Raw genomic sequence first — 19062 nt, forward strand, 5'->3', positions numbered from 1 at the left:
TGTAGATATATACCAAGGCTTCTACAATTCGGAAAATGAGTTAAAATATACATTTATATGGATCGAAGCTAGAAGGTATTCGGCTCATTAGTAGAAAGTAATCTTCAACACATCTCATGGGTTTACTGGCAAGATAGCATCCATATCAAACAAAGGGCTGCAAGAACATTGTCCACAGAATGTTCTTTTCTATCTAGCTGCATGCACAAAGCCAAGTAAGTGGTTCCCTTTTTGAAGGAAGAAGGGTGGAATAATCAAGGGCCACGTGCCACATTTAGCAGATTTTGCACATACTAAATCAAACCATGGCTTAGCACAAACAAGCGAACTGTGGGGCTGAGAGGAGATTGTAGTCACTTTGATTCTCACTGGTCACAGTCATGCTGCAGTGAGCTAATCCACCATTTAGCTTAGTGTGTCACCTGAACCTGGTCTCTCTCCAGACATACCGTGAGCCGTAACCAAAGTTTGTTCTTTGTTTACAGATCATTGTTCGTCAGGGAGAGCTGAACCACAAATGTGGGTTTGGACAAGATGGCAAGCCAAACCACGACACCACAGAGCACAACAGCAAGGGAGGAGCAAAATGGCTGCAATATCCTCTCTAGGAAGCTGCGTACGTGCTTGTTCATGCTAAGCCATGGCAGAAGACTTTCTGACACAGAAATTAATCTCTGTATCAAAAAATACAATTTCCTAAAATGCATGCTATACCAGCAGCTCTTTTTGGGCAGCATGGTTACTCATTGGAGAACCAAGGCAACCCTCTTATTTACTTGTTACCAGGAACAACCCACTCAACAAGCAAAAATGCTCTGAAGTCAGATTAAGAGATACAGAAACTAAGCAGAGATTGAATAGGGTCAAGACACAAATGCTACAAGTGGAATCTAGAAATGAATCAGTGCCCTCAAAATGAGAAAACAGCTTAGCTATTTAGTTGCATCACAATAAGTACTCTTTTATAGATCTGACACAGGCATGGATGGAAAACAGATGCTGGAATTCCCTACCCAGGGAGATTCACATGGTGCCAACACTGCTGCCTTTCAAAATGCAGGCTAAATTAATCCTTTCTGCCCAAGCTTTTAATATTAACTAGCATGTTTTATCAGCTGTGCTGCTGTTATATTTGTATTTGTTGTTGCTTAATTGTTTTAACTGGAGTTTTCAGGCATCCTTGAACACAGTTCATAGTTGGAAGGCAGGCTACACGTCTTTTAAATGAAGTTTGACAACTTCGTTTTTATAAATCTGGAGTGCCGTGCATAATCACCGTTGATTAAGAGGGTCTAGGCTTATAGGGGCCTGTGCTTATTCCCCAAGGCTTTATTTAATAAGTCTCGCTTTGCAATTTAGCAAGAGAGGGCTGTTTGGACCCCCCAAATGGTGACCAAACCCATAGTGGCAACCTTGTCCCAAGTTTGGTTCCTAGACACTTTCAGCACTAAAATACTCTTCATGATGAGCAACATGCTTGCAACCCCATCTGTGTGCAGTTCCTTGCCGTGGTCCTATCACTGGGGTGAGGGTAGTACTTGCAGGTTTTGCCAAGGACTGCAAAACACATACCCTCTTCCCCCAACACATGGAGGTGGGTAGGGGAGAGAGAAAGGAAGCTGAAACCTCAGAGCTTAATGTTTATGGCATGGCCAGTTATAGCCTGCATAGTTTAGCTTCATGTTGGCTAAAACATTAAAACGCGGAGGAGAAAGTAAGAAATAATCTATTTTAAAATATAGATTTGCAACCCTCTTCTCTTCAGCCAGATAGCAAATGCTGCCTATTGCTGTATGGAAGAACAGCAACAGCAGAGGAGAAAAGTGAGTAGAACAGGCTAATTAACTTACCCAGTTTCACCTCTGCATTTTCTGTTAGCAATACATTCTGCCCTTTGATATCCCGATGAATCACATGGTGGGCATGGAGATGCGCCAATCCCTGCATTTAAAAAGAAAAAACAAAAGACTGTAGGGTCGTCTTCCACTTTAAGTTTGCAACTACATTCTATTGCAACTAATTGACAAAACCATACTATAGACCTTGGGGAGTCTTTCCCTCCAGCCCAGCCCAACATGTTCAACTGTAGATGTTTTCAACAGCATGCCACCCATGTAGACCTTACTTGTCAAAAATAAGTGCAGCAATAAAGCGTTGTGCACACATTTTACAAAGGTGAAGCACAACAGCTATTTTAAGAATATATAAATATGTATAGCGTATGCTTGCCTGGCAAGAGTTAATATTATAAGGACCACACTGCAGAATGACAATGAAACCACTTATGGAAGCTATGCAGAGGTATTCAAAGGATATACAAGAAACAAAACAGTGCACTTTTGCCAGGAATATAGAATGACTCAGCTGTGTAAGAGGACTAAAAAGCAAATAAATGTTCAGCTTTAGGAAAGGGGTGGCTAAGAAGACATGTGACATAAGGAGTAATTAGGAACACTTGTTTACCACTTCTACTTACTGCATGTTTATTACCTGCCTCAAGCCTCCAGAGGAGGCTAAAAATTGGATGTGACAAACTTAAAGGCACAGTAGCAGTGTGAATTCTAGATGCATTTTTTTCTCTTTAGCTTGTACTGTTATGCAGATGAGCAGATACATAAATCTATTTGGTACAGATAGTGTCTTCAAGCATGACCAAATTATTGGAGGGGAGGGACAGGAAATGGTTTAGGTTGACCATTTGCTGCAATTATTTGCAGTGCCTTAAGTCTTACTCATTTACTTCCCATTGCATGCTAGAACAGCACTGGAAACTCTTTCTTCTCACTGTCTGGAAGTTCCCAAGAGGCACAAATAACAGGAAGCATGAATCATTCGTGCTTCCCCTCACCTCAGTAGGTAACATGCAACGCTGGTCCTGTGGGACACCTACTGATCTTCTAGAACTTAAGTGTACGTCCTGATTTTTACAAAGTACTGAGGTGTATGAATGAAGAACTCTGAAATTCCATGAGAAAAGAAGACATGCTTGCTATCCGTCTCCTGTGACAAGTGATGATGACCTGGAAGCAGTGCTTTGCTGAAGTTGGTTCATTTTTCTTTTAGGTATCAGTGGGGGGGGGGGACAGATAGGCTAGTAAATATTTCTGAGCCAGTTACTTTTGCAAATTTACTGCTGTTCTCTTTTGGTTTCATGAAACTTAATTGTGATGGAGATACTTCAAGTCAAGTGTAAGTGCCAGGTCACTTATAAGCAACAGCCCTAAGCAGCCAGTTTTCCTTCTTTCTTTCTTTCTTTCTTTCTTTCTTTCTTTCTTTCTTTCTTTCTCTTTTTTTGCCCACAACGGACATTATTTGAAAGTGCTTTGGACCTGAATGATTAATATTAATAGCACAAAGTTAACTGATTTGCTTTAAACAAAAATCTTTGATCATGATTTACTATGCCCAAGCTGCTTTTACACCATGTGTTAAAAATAAATGAGGGGATCCAATTAAATTTAACACCGGGCAGGACTGGAATAAAGGCAATGATAATACTGTTCCCCACAAAGAATGCGGACTTGACCTCTGGAATATACTGCTACAGAAGCAGCAGCGGCCATAATTAATAAACAAAATGCCTCCGTGATCTGTTTTGGTAGTGGGTCCATGCAATTTGGGAGGGAAGGATTTATCCGTTCTAGAAAAAGTCTGATATTACCTGGAAGTTAAAAACTTCCAAAGCTCTACTGCAGTAGAGCAGGGTTTTCCAAACCTGGGTCTCTAGCTGTTGTTGGACTACCCATCATCCCTAGCTAGCAGGACTGGTGGCCAGGGACGATGGGAATTGTAGTCCACAGCTGGAGACCCAAGTTTGGGAAACCCTGCTCTACTGCATCAAGCCTCAATCCTGCCAACCAACAATCAGGTGGCGGCCTTGCCAGAAGTGGTTTTTTACCACCACCTATTCTGATACACCAACCGCAGCCTCTCATTGGAGGTGAATGGTCTATCCATTGTTACATAAGATATGGTAATAGGGCACTCTACACAGACCTGTCCTTGAAAAGAAGGTCCAAAAAAATCGTGTGTGGTGCTAAACCCATTCCTAGCCCTATCACTTGTATGGATGGACCACAATTTACATATTACAGTGGTGCTGCTAAGGTTCTAGTAGCTGCCAAAACACAACAGGTAATTTTCCTTTTAAGGAACACCTGCCAGGAACTGATGCTCATTTGCTGTAGGAAAGCATTACTATGTCAATACACCTTGCAGCGAGATTGATGGATTTATCAGGTGGGGGAATACTGCCTTGCTTGTTTTATGATGATTATTTAACACAATCTGGATTTTATTCTATATTTAAGATTATTTTCAGCACACAAGTAGACTTTTAAGTGTTAAAAAACCCAAAACATTATGGAAGGTCCCTGCTTCCAAACAGCACTTAAGGCAGGATTCCAAAATAGGCAACACATCCCCTCTAATAGGTTGGAGGAGCACAAAGCAGGGCTTTATCTACACGCCGAAAGTAACGAAGGAGCAAGAGAGCATTCTACCGGTAATCCATGCTGTTTTACGCACACTTAAGGGTTCAGATTTGAGCAGTACTGAGGTAGAGATTTGGGCTGCTCCTATATTTTGAGTATGAACTTTATCTTAGTGTTCCATTTGGCGCCAAGAGTTATCCAGGAAAATTAACACAAAGGGAAATGTTTGTGCAACTGCAAACGGGTATGGGTTAAAACAGAACTGCCTTCTCTTGCGTTCATGGTTTTAACAATGGAAAGGCAGCATGCAAATAAAATGACGTATGTATGTATCCAAATTTGAGCTTCGGTATTGCTTTACAAAAGAAGAAACCACATGCAAAAAAGGATGAGTAACACTTGTGCCAAAGAAAACAGAAGAAGGCCAGCATGCAGTCCTTTTTATTGATCCACCACCTGGCTGCATGACCCAGAGAAACCACCCTGCACTAGCCCTGTGAAGTGGATGAAGAAAACACATGCTGTATTTTAATATCCATCGCAATTTGCAGATTTGCAGACAAAGATGGGAGCAGCCCTTGGCCATATGTTTTGACTGTACTTCAGCCATTTGGAAAACGTTCTTCTCCGTGGGTAATCAGGCTGCTGTCTACTCCCAGAGGTCTAATTTGCATTACATGCGAAGCATCAGACCCCACCACTTAGTACGGATTCTAATGCACATGGTCTATGTTAAAATGATTATCTAACAGTTGGCTTAAGTTTGGTTTAATTTTTTTAAAAAATGATTAACATTCAAGAGCTGCTTTAACCCTGTGTCCCGTGTCACAGGGTTAAAGCCATGTACTTCACTGGAAATTAATGCAGAAATTAAATGTCGCCATTTTTGTTTCGTTTTTTGAAAAGAAAAAAAATGCTTATAATTTCCTTACCCTAAGAATTTCTCTGGAGATGTAGGCTATCCAGTCCTCCTTCAAAGTATTTCCTTTCGTATTCTTCACAAGATCTGTAATAGAGCCTGCACCACAAAACTCCATGACAAGCTACAAAAGACAAGAGTGCAAAAAAAGAAAGAGTCAATATATGATAGAAATATCAGTGATTCAACTGCGCTGCAACAAAGCTTATTGGACAATTAAGGAAGGCAAGCAATCATATCAGCCAACGTGGTTCTTAATCTATATTCCTTTAACATCAATACATTCATTTATTAGCTTCCAGAGAACAAAGATGTTCGCATTACTTAATGTATGGCATGTATATAGTAGTAACAGGTGACTAAAAGACTGCTAGATTGTTTGGATATTGAAAAGTTCTGCCTCGGAATGGCAAATGAAGATGATGGATTTTTGGGAGCTAGCCGACCTGACCGGAAGAGTCCGTGACCAGGAGGAGGAGGAGTACCAGGAGTAATAGATGAAATTCAAAGACCATTTAGCTAAATATGCTAAGATAATTTAAATAGAAATACTTGCAATTACCAGATTGGCTTAGGATTTAAATATGTGATGTTATAGAATAATATGTTTAAAGTTAATATGAAAAGAAAGAAAGATGTTACTTGACTAAGTAAATTTTATGAGAAATTAGTTTTGGAAAACTGCTACAATGATATACATTGAAATTCAGCCAGGGGGATTTGAGGAAGTCATTCAATAATGTTAACAAAAGTGGAATTATTACAGTTAGGATTTATGTTTGTTTGTTTGTTTGTTTGTTTATAAATTTGAAAAATCAATAAAAAAAATCTGAACAAAAAGAGAAAAGTTCTGCCTCAATGAGCAAGGCAAAAAACAGATCCTAGCACACACATGCTCTCTGTCTTTTGCCTTGAGTTTCTAGAGTGCCAAGACCCGTGGTGTTCTAAAATTTGAGAGCAAGGACACAAACTTGCCCCCTTATTAGAAGCCCAATAAGTCTCCACCAGGACTAGGGCATCTGTGGGTTCCCAGGTGTCAAATGACTGCAACTCCTATTATTTGTAACTAATGGCCATGGGTCTGCTAGGGCTGATGGGAGTTGGGAGTTCAACAAAATCTGGAAGGCCACAAGTTCCCCAACCCTGCTCTATACCACTAGGCTGCAATCCTATTCCCATTTACCTGCGTGTGTAAGCAAGGCCCACTGAACTTATTGATACTTGTGGATAGCACGAAAGGATTATTTGCGGGGGGGGGGGATGCTCACATTACTCTCTGTTGTATTTTTTTTGCTGGAGTTACTGGGTGTGCTTCCTGACTGGAAGGAGGCAAAACTAGAAAAGCGGCTCATGCAGAGATGCAATGGGAAGCCTCTTAAGGGAGAGATGGAAGAGTCAGTTGATGCTGATCATCTCAAGCACAGGCTAACTTGCTTAGCCCAGCTCAATCACACAAACACGATAAACCTAGCGGAACTATTTTGCTTTAAACTAGTTAAAATCCTAGAACAGTAAGTGCTTCTTTTATGTGAATTTATGCCAACTTTTCACATTTCTACCAAGCATTAAAGAGGGAGTGTTTAAGGGAACAAAATTATACATTATTTTAAAGATTAAATTCTCTTTGAGTTTTCCTCCTGCTCTGCTAGTGAGCGTAGCATTAAGCATTCAGGGTATTTTTGCTGGGAATCGAGCATTTAGTTGCAATTCACATTCCCCTTTCCTTGTGAACATGCTTACCCATAGTTGGTCGTCATGTCCTGGAGGACTTTTCTTAATAAAAGCACCGTAGTAAGTTGCAATATTTCTATGATGGGAATATTTCTTCAGCATGTTTATCTCCAGCTTGATTTCTTCTTCTTCGTCCTTTTTATGGGGGAAATAGATAGATATATGTTTATACGAATGCATCTACTGCAGTATTTGTGCCACACACACCCCCAAAATATATCTCCCCCATTAACCTCAGAGCAGCAGCACAAAATTATCCCACCCTGTGGAAATCATGGGTGGGGTGAGCGCTTGGCAGAGGAAAACAACTAACAGGTTCAGCCCAATGTATTAAAAGCCAGATCTAGCATTAGTAGTGCAATTCGCTGCCTGTTCCACCCACCAGCCCGTTTGTATAGGCTTTCAAAGATCTGATCAAGTGTGCTAATATTAGATTGTTTGACCTGTGTTTAGTTTTGCTTTCAAATAATCTTAGCTTCTTGTTACTTACAAACTGGGGGATCCTGACTTACTATACACAATGGCTAAGCAAGCCAACTTCAAACCAACTAAATACAATTCTGCATCTGTAAACTCTCGTGGTGATTTTAATGCAGCTGGCATCAATTATAGCTTTAAAGCCCTTACTGTTGGGCCTGAAATGCTGTCCCGCACATGTCCTCTGTATGTGACAGCCCATCTTATTACTGAGAACTACAGCAGCAAGCTACATTTTCCACGCTATAAACGATCCTACTGTGTACGTTTCAGTTTTGCTCTACAAAAGGGAAATTACAACCAAGAACTAATCCACACACATTTCCAAAATTCGTGCCCTGGCTGCTAAGAGAGTGACAGCGTATTAGCAACATTGTGTGCCTAGGACAACAGACCTTGCCCAAACACACATGCGCACGCAATACAGTTGCCTTGAGATATGATCTACAGCAGTGACATCTGGTGGTTACTGTACATCACTGACTTGTACAAGCAGTTTTCAAAAATGCAAGTGCATTGCAATTCATTAACGCCAATCTGCTCCCCTGCCCATCTTTCCCCTCTCCCTCATATAAGAGTGCATGTTGAGAATCAAGTATCTTGTTCCTTCACCAAATATTATACATTTCTATTTGTCTCTTGGACCTCTCGTAAGAGCTTAGTGAGGTGACTAATGAATGATGGACCCAAAAATACCAATCTGGCTAAAAACAGCAGCATGCAAGAACGACGGGAAAACAGAAATAAATTTCTCAAGCAAGGTAAGTATGATGTTCAAATTAATTAGGAAAACGTCGGCACCAAAGCATAAAACATTTTCAATGATGCAATAAAAGAATGGGCATCTGATTAGCTCCTCGAATTAGAATTTATTCTCATTCCTACATAATCTTTTAAACTTTTTTTTTTTACATTGACTTCCTAGCATAAGCAGAATATTATGATAACAACAGTACTCTTGACTGGCAGTGTAGGCTTTTTGTTTAAGGCATTTCATTATACAGTGACACACAAGACTAGACCACATTCGTCTGATCCAGCAACTAATGTCTCACAGCTCATACGCAAATCCAGCGAGGCACTGAACCTATGTTTTCAGTACAGCTGCATCATAAGTGCAGATGTCTCAAGTAGAAGAAGCCTGTCAGCCAACCTCTCACATGGCAGCTGTAGCATGAGAAAATGTGACCGCCAGCAGAGACCAAAGAAACTAAGGGTAGGGTCTACAACACAATTTGAGTAGTGCTGGTTACTGTATGATCATTCCAGTTTCCAAGCACAGCATTTGGAAGACTTGAAAGAGAGATTACTGATTTGGACCAATGGTAATGTCTGCAGGGCCCTCTTATTTGCTCTTTGGACCAGAAACCGTTCAGAAGGTCTCTTATACCCTTTCTCTTTTACAGCACAAAACAAGCCCATTATTTGGCTAGAAGAGACTTCCTCAGAGACCTGTGTCTGCTGGTTTGAGTTTCTTGGATGAAAGGCAGGGTGCATGCGAAGCAAAGCCAAAATAAATAATGGGAGCATGGTGCCATGGAATTATCACAAGAGTTAATCCAAAATTGTTGCTTTTTAAGCCTCTGTGTGACACCTTGAACAATGACAAAAGCTCGTGCCAGGAGAACCTCCATTGAGAAGGCATTGCATGATTAGGATACAACAGTCGGGGTCTTATTGGGGTACCCCACTTCTGATGGAGATGGCAGTTCTATCATATCACTCGGTGCTGATCTTAAAGCATAGGGGAAAGCTAATATGGGAGGAGACTATTTGGATGTTGCAGGAAATTATGTCTAGAGGAAATCTCTAGGCAAAAGAAAACTAGGGAGTGTACACAGCCACAGTCTGAACCAGTACAGTATCATGCCATAATTTATTACTGAAAACTACCTACAATGCTGGAAGTATACAAACCACAATAAATGCAGTACTAACATATTAATAGAAAGAACACATAAATTGGAAATAAAAAACCTTTATTGCCCAATAAAGAAATTTATAAACCAGTAGCATGCATCAGAAACATTATTTTTTTGCTTAAAACTTTGCATTTCTTTTTTTTAAAAAATGTATAGTTCAGGCATAGGCAAACTCGGCCCTCCAGATATTTTGGGATTTCAACTCCCATCATCCCCAGCTAACAGGACCAGTGGTCAGGGATGATGTTCCCCATTATGTAATGGGGAACATAATGAATGGATACTAATAAAATTAGTATGTTAACAGTTCATTGCCTTTTATCTTAAAATTTAAACAATACAGGGATTTATATTTACCGGTAATATAAACCCCATTGTATACATTATTGATTCCCCCTCTGAAATATTTTAATTCATCCACTTTGAGCTATTTCAAAGCATGCAAATTTAATGCCATGTACTTTTACCATTTTGTTTGCTAAATATTTACAGCTTGCATGTAAATTAGATACCAATAAGTTTAGGGAATCAGGTTTGCTTTTTGGGTTGGTTTGTTGTTGTTGTTTAAGAAACTATTGCACAATTCATAATTTACAAACTTCATATTGCAATGGGGGTTGGGAGAGTAAACTGGCCACCAGCTCTGGGCTAATCACCTTTCATAATACATTTCCTTAAGTGGCTTTAAAACAAGTTGCTCCTTATTTAGTGATTTAAAAAGGATACTATATTGTTCACCATTGATAGGCCCTCTCTCTGGGGTGCAGAGGCCAGTCAGGGCGTGATACTGCCATTTGCAAAGAAATTAACTCTCTGTATCACAGTATCATTGGGAAAGGACAATAAAATAAGAATAAAGATAAAAGGGAAACTTCAAACAATAGGCAGCTAGGTATTTTATGGGACTATAAGCAGTGCCTGAAGCAAGGGTTAGCAGAACTGCGCAAGCACATGTTGGAACCATTCCCATGTATCAGAGCCAAAACACTTGCACAATACTCGTTTTGTTGTCACTGATAATGCAACCACCTGCTGCAATTTTCCTAACGGTGGCGGCTTCCCCTCCCTCTTTTGTTTCCTATTCTTCAACTCTTAACAGTGCAACATTTGATACAGAAGGATGAAATGTAAGCAAGAAAATAACTCTCTCATATAAACGAAATAAGTGCGCAGTTGGATCTGTGAAAATACACCCCCCCCCAAAAAAAAAGAGAACACTGTCTTCTCACAAACTTCTAAAGTTATCACACAAGATTTACCCTGATAGTGCAGAAAACCCTATGCTGATTTTAGTCATAAATAACTAGATGGGCAACAACCTCATTTAGTTAAGGATAATTCCTGACTATCTAGAACAGGCATAGGCAAACTTGGCCCTCCAGATGTTTTGGGACTACAACTCCCATCATCCCTAGCTAACAGGACCAATGGTCAGGGATGATGGGAGTTGTAGTCCCAAAACATCTGGAGGGCCGAGTTTGCCCATGCCTGATCTAGAACATAGATGACAGCTATGGCAACATTGACATGGCCATTCGCACAGTGACAAATGAGATGGAATCCTTAACAGCCCTCATTACAGAGCCTAGTGCTAAATAACCTAATTTGGCTGCTATCAACCACAGTTGGTTTTAGATCCCAAAACAAGAGGGCGGTAGACAACTTATTGATACTGCTAGTTCAACACAATGGGAGTTTGATCAAACACAGCCCTATGGAATCAATGTCCCTATGGAAAAGTGGCAAATTACTAAAGGCGTTCAAAGTTCCACTACAAACACTTATGGCTTCTTTGGGAAGGGGCAGATTTCTGGATTTGCCTTCAAATATGGGGACACATTACTTTCAGTAATGAAGTGGCTGCTGTACATAAATTTATTGTGCCAGTTAGCAGTATTTGAGAAAGACCCTCATTCATGCATGGTTTGTTTTTGTGTTCTCTCTCTCTCTCTCTCTCTCTCTCTCTTATTCTGTATTCCCTAAATGCATACAGGAGTATTGTGTTCCTTTTAGTTGATTAGGAATGCTATGGAAGTGTTCTTCCTATCAAGTCTTCTTTCTTTCTTTCTTTCTTTCTTTCTTTCTTTCTTTCTTTCATCTAAAAGCTTTGCTCAGACTCCAGGCAACAACAAAAAATACACACAATGTCACCACTACCACAATGGCTTCTGTCGAAAAAGAAAACGGGAGGAAATGCAGCAGACAGGGGGATAAACTCCAAGACTTTTTTAACTAGAGAGGACAAGGAGTGAACTAGGGACCTTATGTATGCAAGGCATGTGATTACTGCTGAGCTATGACTCCTCTCACTGTTCTCCCAAGTTCCAATTTATTCAGATAATCAACTGTTTCCATGCTGCTGTATATACTAGATCAGGCGTAGGCAAACTCTGCCCTCCAGATGTTTTGGGACTACAACTCCCATCATCCCTGACCACTGGTCCTGTTAGCTAGGGGTGATGGGAGTTGTAGTCCCACAACATCTGGAGGGCCGAGTTTGCCTATGTCTGTACTAGATGCAAACGAAAGAAAACACTATCTCCACAAAATGATTAACGTGAGAAAGGCATTTAGATACAGCAGTCTAGTGCTAGTGTTGTGGAGGTCCGATGCATCATTGATCTGCCAAGCCTGGGTGCTGGGATGCTACTCCTCTGATAAGACACCAAACAGTCTAGCAAAAGGACTCCCACAGCAATTCTCTATACACGGACTATGAAACCTTTGCTTTGACCATTAAACCTTGCAAAATTGTGAACACTGATCCACCACTTTCTCTCCAGGACCTAAAGTCCCTTGTTGTTTGTGAACATTCAGTGTTAGAAACTGGGATAGAACAGCTATTCACCCTATGGCTTCCAGAACCTAGGTTGCAGGCGCCAACACAGAATGGCTAGTTGCTCCTTTTTTGCTAAATTCTGTACTGCTTTCTGAACATGCTCAAAGGCTTTTACTTTTATGCACACCATTGCTTTAACCACTTGAGCTACCCTACTGGGCTAAGGAAATAACTCCCACAATTTAGCAGTCATTCAATGGCATAAATGGCAGTCATTCAATTGTGATAGATGATAGATAGATAGATAGATAGATAGATAGATAGATAGATAGATAGACAGATGATATCCCTGCATTGGCAGGGGGTTAGAATAGATGACCCTTGGGTCCCTTTCCAACTCTATGATTTTATGACTAGCCAAATTTATTCAAATTATAATGAAAGCTAGGATTAGAGAACTCCAGTTTTCATATTTGAGATTTTATAAAATAAATATGAAAACTGGAATTAACTCAAATATATGGAAGCCTTTCCTGCAACCCACATCCGTATGTTCATTATTTTACACTAATTTCCTCTGGTGTTCTGGACTAGTAGAAGGTTGTTCCTCTATTAGACTCTATTAGTAAAATACACTTGGCATAACTCTTGAGAACACAAAGGTAGCCTGTGAATTTACAGAGATACGTGTAAATATATATCAATTAAGATGTAACAACATGTACAATGTGCATGAAATGGATATCATCCATAGCCAAGAGCCACACGCATGCATTGCTTCGAAAAAGTCTCCATTTGCCACTCAAGAATAGTGAACACCAGCTTAGCATAAATCCAGAAGGCATAATCTTCAAAATTATCAGAGTATAAAAAAAGAAATATAATTCTCAATTTGACATGGAAGACTTTTGTAAAAATGCATCCGGTTATTGCTTTTGGAAGATGTCTGTTTTGTGTACATGTTGTTACAATTTGATTAATATATTTACATTTATTCAGAATGTCAACTTGTATTATCTATAGGGACCTACTTACTGGCTATTGTGGCTATGATATATTGGGTTGTATGTTTTATGTAGGGGTAGAATTATATGCATGGCCTACACTGGCTCCTTTTGTTTTCATAGATCATTAGTCAGTCAGGAAACATATACTCTTGTTTTGTTTTTGATAGCTTTAACAGAGTACAAAAGCACTTTCACAGAGTTGCCAGTATCCTTAGACCAGATGTTTACAGCAGCACAGCTGCCAGCCATACACTGAAACCTTGCAGCTAACATGGGAAGGTAATCAACAATGAACAGAGTCACAAGGTGTTCATGTCTGTCTGTCGCAGACATGACATCATACAGGCAGGACACTGCAGACAATCAACAGCCATCTTCAGTTACCATACCTGCTTAAGAGCAGCAGACAAAAGAGGCATTTATTAATCAGACCAAAAAAAAAAATCCCATTCACACCCAAAGGCCATTTCATCACAGATATGCTCACAGACCAAACCAGATAAGAACTGAACACTTAACATCCCACTAATTTCCAAGCGAGGAACTTTCTCTACCAAAGTCAATCAGACCTTAAGAATATTTTTCAGGAGATATTATCAGATCAGTGCTGAGCGCATCAACTCCAACAGGAAACTATAGAGCTTCCAGCAAGGTGATGCACCTTATAAGGCATTCTACCTGGCATGTCTATGGAAAGCAGGAGAAGAAAACAGCAGGAAGCTTGCAGAGGTAGTCATATAAGGACTGCAACAGAAATGGTTGCGTTTGTTTTTGTTTGTTTAAGTGATGGGTGGTGGAGCAACAGCAATCTTACTTTGGTGGCAGGGGCAGCAGCAGCAAATTTTGGAGCAGCAACAGTAGGGGTAAATTTGACAGCAGTTGTCAATGACAGCGGGCAATCTGGGTGTGCGTGGCGCTGTGGTAAACCACTGAGCCTCTTGGGCATGCCGATCATAAGATTGGCGGTTCGAATCCCCGTGACAGGGTGAGCTCCCGTTGTTCTGTCCCAGCTCCCGCCAACCTAGCAGTTTGAAAGCACGCAGTGCAAGTAGATTAATAGGTACCACTAAGGTGGGAAGGTAAACGGCGTTTCCATGCGCTCTGTTTTCCATCACCATGTTCTGTTGCGCCAGAAGCAGTTTAGTCATGCTGGCCACATGACCCAGAAAGCTGTCTGTGGACAAACAGCGGCTCCCTTGGCCTGAAAGCGAGATGAGCGCCGCAAGCCCATAGTCGCCTTTGATTGGACTTAACCGTCCAGGGGTCATTTACCTTTTTTCTTTTCTTTTCTTTTCTTTTCTTTTCTTTTCTTTTTTACAGAAAAAGGGAAAGGACTGCACCCACCCCATGAATTGCCTGCCAGTGGGACAGAAAATATAATTTCCGTGCAGAAGATCTCAGGTTCAATCCCTGACTATCTCCAGGTAGGGTGAGGAGACAAACCCGCCTGAAATCCTGGATAGCGACTACCAGTCAGTTTTAGCTAGATGAACTTATGGTTTGGCTCTGTATAAGAACCTATGTCCCTGTCGTTACTGCTAGCCTCCCAACCAGGATAAGAAACCAGTTTTAGGTGCATTGTGTATTACACACTTGAGGGGTGGGTTATGCCTGATTCAAACTCTGGTTATTGCCAACTATGAAGTGCAGGATGGAATAATTTGTGTAGAGTGGAAAGGATGGAAACTGTGAGCACGCTCAAGCCCACTGCATATTCCTGATGGCCAAACTATCATCTGTCCATGAATGCCTTAAAATAGGCTGCAGAACCGATTTACCTGAAGCTACAGCATAAATACGGAGAAGTGTTCTATTTTAATCCTCTCTCCCAAAATAAAATGTCTCAAATTCAAATCTTAATTCATAATGTAGAAACACGCATTAAGATCTTTTCTACATAAGACATGTAATGTGTTTCCCACAAATTATTTTGTTTCCTTTTGTTTGGCAGATACGATAGATCAAGCTAACTTGTGGCCAAGCAGCTTGATGCTGAAGACTGCAGCCAAGAAGGAAGATAGCATCACAGCTAGTGACGGAAAATGATCATTTATAGATCAGCTGCCTCCTGCTTGCCATTTAAACAAAAATGCATGAACAAAATTTGTCAGGGTGTGTCTCCAAAGGGTGATTGATCTATGGATTTCAATCTTCAGAACTGTTCTATAACTGGAATCGGAAAACAGTGGCCCATTTTCTCTGCAGGAAGTGATGCATAACGTTTATATTAGAAAATGAAGCATGCATGAAATATATTGAATTTAAATTATTCTACACAGAAATAATATGATTTTTCCCTGTCAGCAAGACAGCTTCCAGCAGCCAGTGAATCTTCTTGCAAGAATGCTTCAATTGCACATAAGTACACATCAGAATAATCCAAACACGAGATGTAAAAATAGAATCCCCTCTATGTATTCATAATCAGTATTTTGCCAAATGTTTACAGAAAAATCCCTAAAGGATCTCATGAGAAGACAGTTCATAAATAGAAAGGAGGGGGTGACACAAGTATGATAAAATTCAGCCCCATCCTTATTTGACCAACAGGTCAGAATCTTTGCCTACTTGCACATCTATAGTTTTAAATGCAGCCTGAGTCTTCAAACGTTACTAGTCAGCGAGGTGTTTTTTAAACTAACCTGTCAATAGGCTCGTGTGTTTCTGTGAAGACCGTAGAGGAAGGAAAGAGCTTTATTAGGTAAGCCAGCATGGAAATTGGTGGGGTGTTTGTTTTTTAAACACCTTTGACTGAATAGGCTGGTGAAGGGCAGATTTAACTGAGGGATAAGCTCTCCTTACTGCAAAGCCAGCATGGAGACCAAATAGACTGGAGAGAGGAAATTAGGTGATCTGTCCCTCATCTGCTAACCCAGTTCACTCTCCTGTATGGAATGCTTGGTCACCTGTGGCACCAGGCAAGTTGTTGATTACAAGGCTGGTTTAAACAATACTTCCAATACTATGAAGGAGTGGAGAATGACTCTAGTGGCTGCTTGGAGCAAGCATTCAAAACTCCCATTGTTCTAGGCGCGTTTTGCAACAGGCAATTTCATTAATGCAAGCAGTTTCTGAGCTCTGGGTGCAGCATTGCACCTAAGATTTCACATTAAAACTGCCACTGCTAGAAGGAAAGGAAGACCTTTTTCTGCCTCCCCACTTCCAGCCACCCTCTGAGGACTGGAGAAGGGATCCTCACAAGAATATTAGGGGAGGTTGGGCAGAGGAAGTCTTTTGCAGTCATCAGATGAGGACTAGACCATGTGAAAAATGAACATAAGATTTTAGCTGCAGTTCATCCATTTTCAGCTTTGTATTCTTGTTACAAAAAAGTGCACCTAGACACACCATTGCAGCACCCATAACCTAGGCTTAAGGTGCCATTTAGCTCCTAGCTTTCATAGTGGGTGGCGCTGTGGGTTAAACCACAGAGCTTAGGGCTTTCTGATCAGAAGGTCGGCGGTTCAAATCCCCGCGACAGGGTGAGCTCCCATTGCTCGGTCCCTGCTCCTGTCAACCTAGCAGTTCAAAAGCACGTCAAAGTGAAAGTAGATAAATAGGTACCGCTCCGGCAGGAAGGTAAACGGTGTTTCCGTGTGCTGCTCTGGTTCACCAGAAGCAACTTAGTCATGCTGGCCACATGACCTGGAAGCTGTCTGCAGACAAACACCAGCTCCTCGGCCTATAGAGCAAGATGAGCGCCGCAACCCCAGAGTCATTCACGACAAACAGTCAGGGGTCCCTTTACCTTTCCCTTTTTCATATCTCAGTTTCTAACACTGCCTGGAGCCTGTGTTATGTAGCACTTCACAGTCCAGTTAATAAAAATACATCATTTATATAGTATACAGTGGTACCTTGGGTTAATAACTTAATTCGTTCTGGAGGTCCATTCTTAACCTGAAACTGTTCTTAACCTGAGGTACCACTTTAGCTAATGGGGCCTCCTGCTGCCGCTGCACCGCCGGAGCACAATTTCTGTTCTCATCCTGAAGCAAAGTTCTTAACCCAAGGTACTATTTCTGGGTTAGCGAAGTCTGTAACCTGAAGCGTCTGTAACCTGAAGCGTCTGTAACCCAAGGTACCACTGTACTGTATGAGCTTCTGATGTGGGTTAGATGGCAAGAATGGTTTGAGGCAGACACCCCTCCAACTTGCCCAAGGCTGAATTAACAACTGAGGTGGCTTCACAGCTCACCCATTCAATAATTATGCCATACTGCTCTCAAGCTGGAGTCATGAGAGTATCAGGGGGCCATAGTCCAGCAATAGATCTGGGGTTGTGGTTGTTGTTTTTTTTAAAAAAATACATTTGTATTCCTCCCTTCCTCCAAAAAGCTAGATGGCATACACTCAACACCTTTATTATATTCACAAAGCATCCTGAAAGCTGAGAGATGAAAGAGGGTAATTGGCCCAAGATCGCCCAGCAAGATTCAAGGCTGTTCCTTCTAGATGGGTCACATTACCAGCCGGCAAAGGATGCTTTGGGGGAGGAAGGAAGTTGAGCACATTTGTGTACTCTTTTGGGTATGAGGAAATTAGGTCAAAGGAAGAATGATTTCCTGAGATATGAGAAAGTGGTGACTAAGGATATGACGTGCTCCCACTAACTCATCACCTTGCATTATAATAAGAGAGAGTACTTCACAATAGGATTTATTTATTTTTTGGACCATCTAAAACTCCTCTGTGCACCCCCCCCCACTTTAAAATAAAGCTTATACCCGAAATCCCGAAACAGAAGTAAATATATTCTTAAAGAAGGCTAATGCAGAGAATGATACAACACTAATTCTAGGGCCACAGGCTAAAGGAAATAATTCTCAGGGGGAGGTGAGGGCTTAAATGTCTAAAAGTAGCTTCTTTGTGCTTCCTGTGCATAGGTTCCCATAGCTACAGCTTCTACATAAAAGGAAAGCGTTGGACTTGTTTCTTTTAGGGGAGGAAAGAATCTACCTCTTGCCATTTCAGCTACAATGCTCCAAAGACATCTTGGCTTAAACTGAATGCTACTGTTGGTGCAAGGGCGAAGGGAGTAAACAACAGTTTAAATCTGGAAGTCAATGGGAATTTCTCCCTCTAGTGAAACATAAAAATATACAGAGAGCATGTAGAGTTGCCATGGAGGAAGGAGAGAATCACTCCCAATAATGTGAAAGCATTTACCCTTTTGCCTTTAAAAAAGAAAATACCACAACCTCCCCTACTCAGAAAACAAGCAAACAAAAAAACCATTCGGTTTTGGGTGGGAAACACAAAAAGGTGACTAGGACATTATACATATTATTCAATTTCCCATGCCTGAATCATGGCCTGAAAAAGCAAGTGCTGTCGCCTTTAAACAAACAAAAAGTTGACTGAATTTCAGGGAAATGAAGTTTTTTGCTTATTCAAAGCAGTAGGACTTTTTCCCTCCCTCCTTATCTTTCAAAAAAGCTACAGTTAAGCATCTGCCTGCAGCTTCATTTAAGGCTTAGTTTTTTACCTATGGGGACAAAGGACTCTTACAAACTCTTATGTGTGCACGAGTGTGCGTTTGGGGCGGGGAGTTGTGCAAATACGTTTCCAGTGCTGCCTTACAGAGTAACTCTGTATCGCTACTGCAGTTGCTCATTAAAGGCTTGATGCTGCCCTGATTCAACATTCCTTGGAACTTGACAGAAAACTTTCAAAGGCTCGTTTTCATCCATAGGGAAGTTCGGAATAGACTGCAGCAGCTGAGAGAGATTAATAGGTTTCAGCTGAGGTTAGAGCCCAGTGAGTTCTCTCTTCCCTCTTCCCTTCCTAAGTC

General features: G+C 41.0%; 1 protein-coding gene across 4 annotated transcripts in view; it reads right to left on the minus strand.

Annotated features, from left to right (window-relative positions):
- The window catches only part of MAP4K4 (mitogen-activated protein kinase kinase kinase kinase 4), a 128601-nt gene that overhangs the window by 48331 nt on the left and 61208 nt on the right, over positions 1-19062 (minus strand). For all 4 annotated transcript variants that reach the window (XM_081198702.1, XM_081198701.1, XM_081198700.1 and 1 more), the window contains exons 4-6: positions 7093-7218; positions 5366-5476; positions 1851-1941 (exon numbers count right to left, since the gene is read on the minus strand). In XM_081198702.1, coding sequence (XP_081054828.1) covers positions 1851-1941; positions 5366-5476; positions 7093-7218 — 328 coding nt within the window. The remainder of the gene's footprint in view (positions 1-1850; positions 1942-5365; positions 5477-7092; positions 7219-19062) is intronic.

The sequence above is a fragment of the Podarcis bocagei genome (assembly GCF_964188305.1).
Source record: "Podarcis bocagei genome assembly, chromosome: 6".
Taxonomy (NCBI): domain Eukaryota; kingdom Metazoa; phylum Chordata; class Lepidosauria; order Squamata; family Lacertidae; genus Podarcis; species Podarcis bocagei.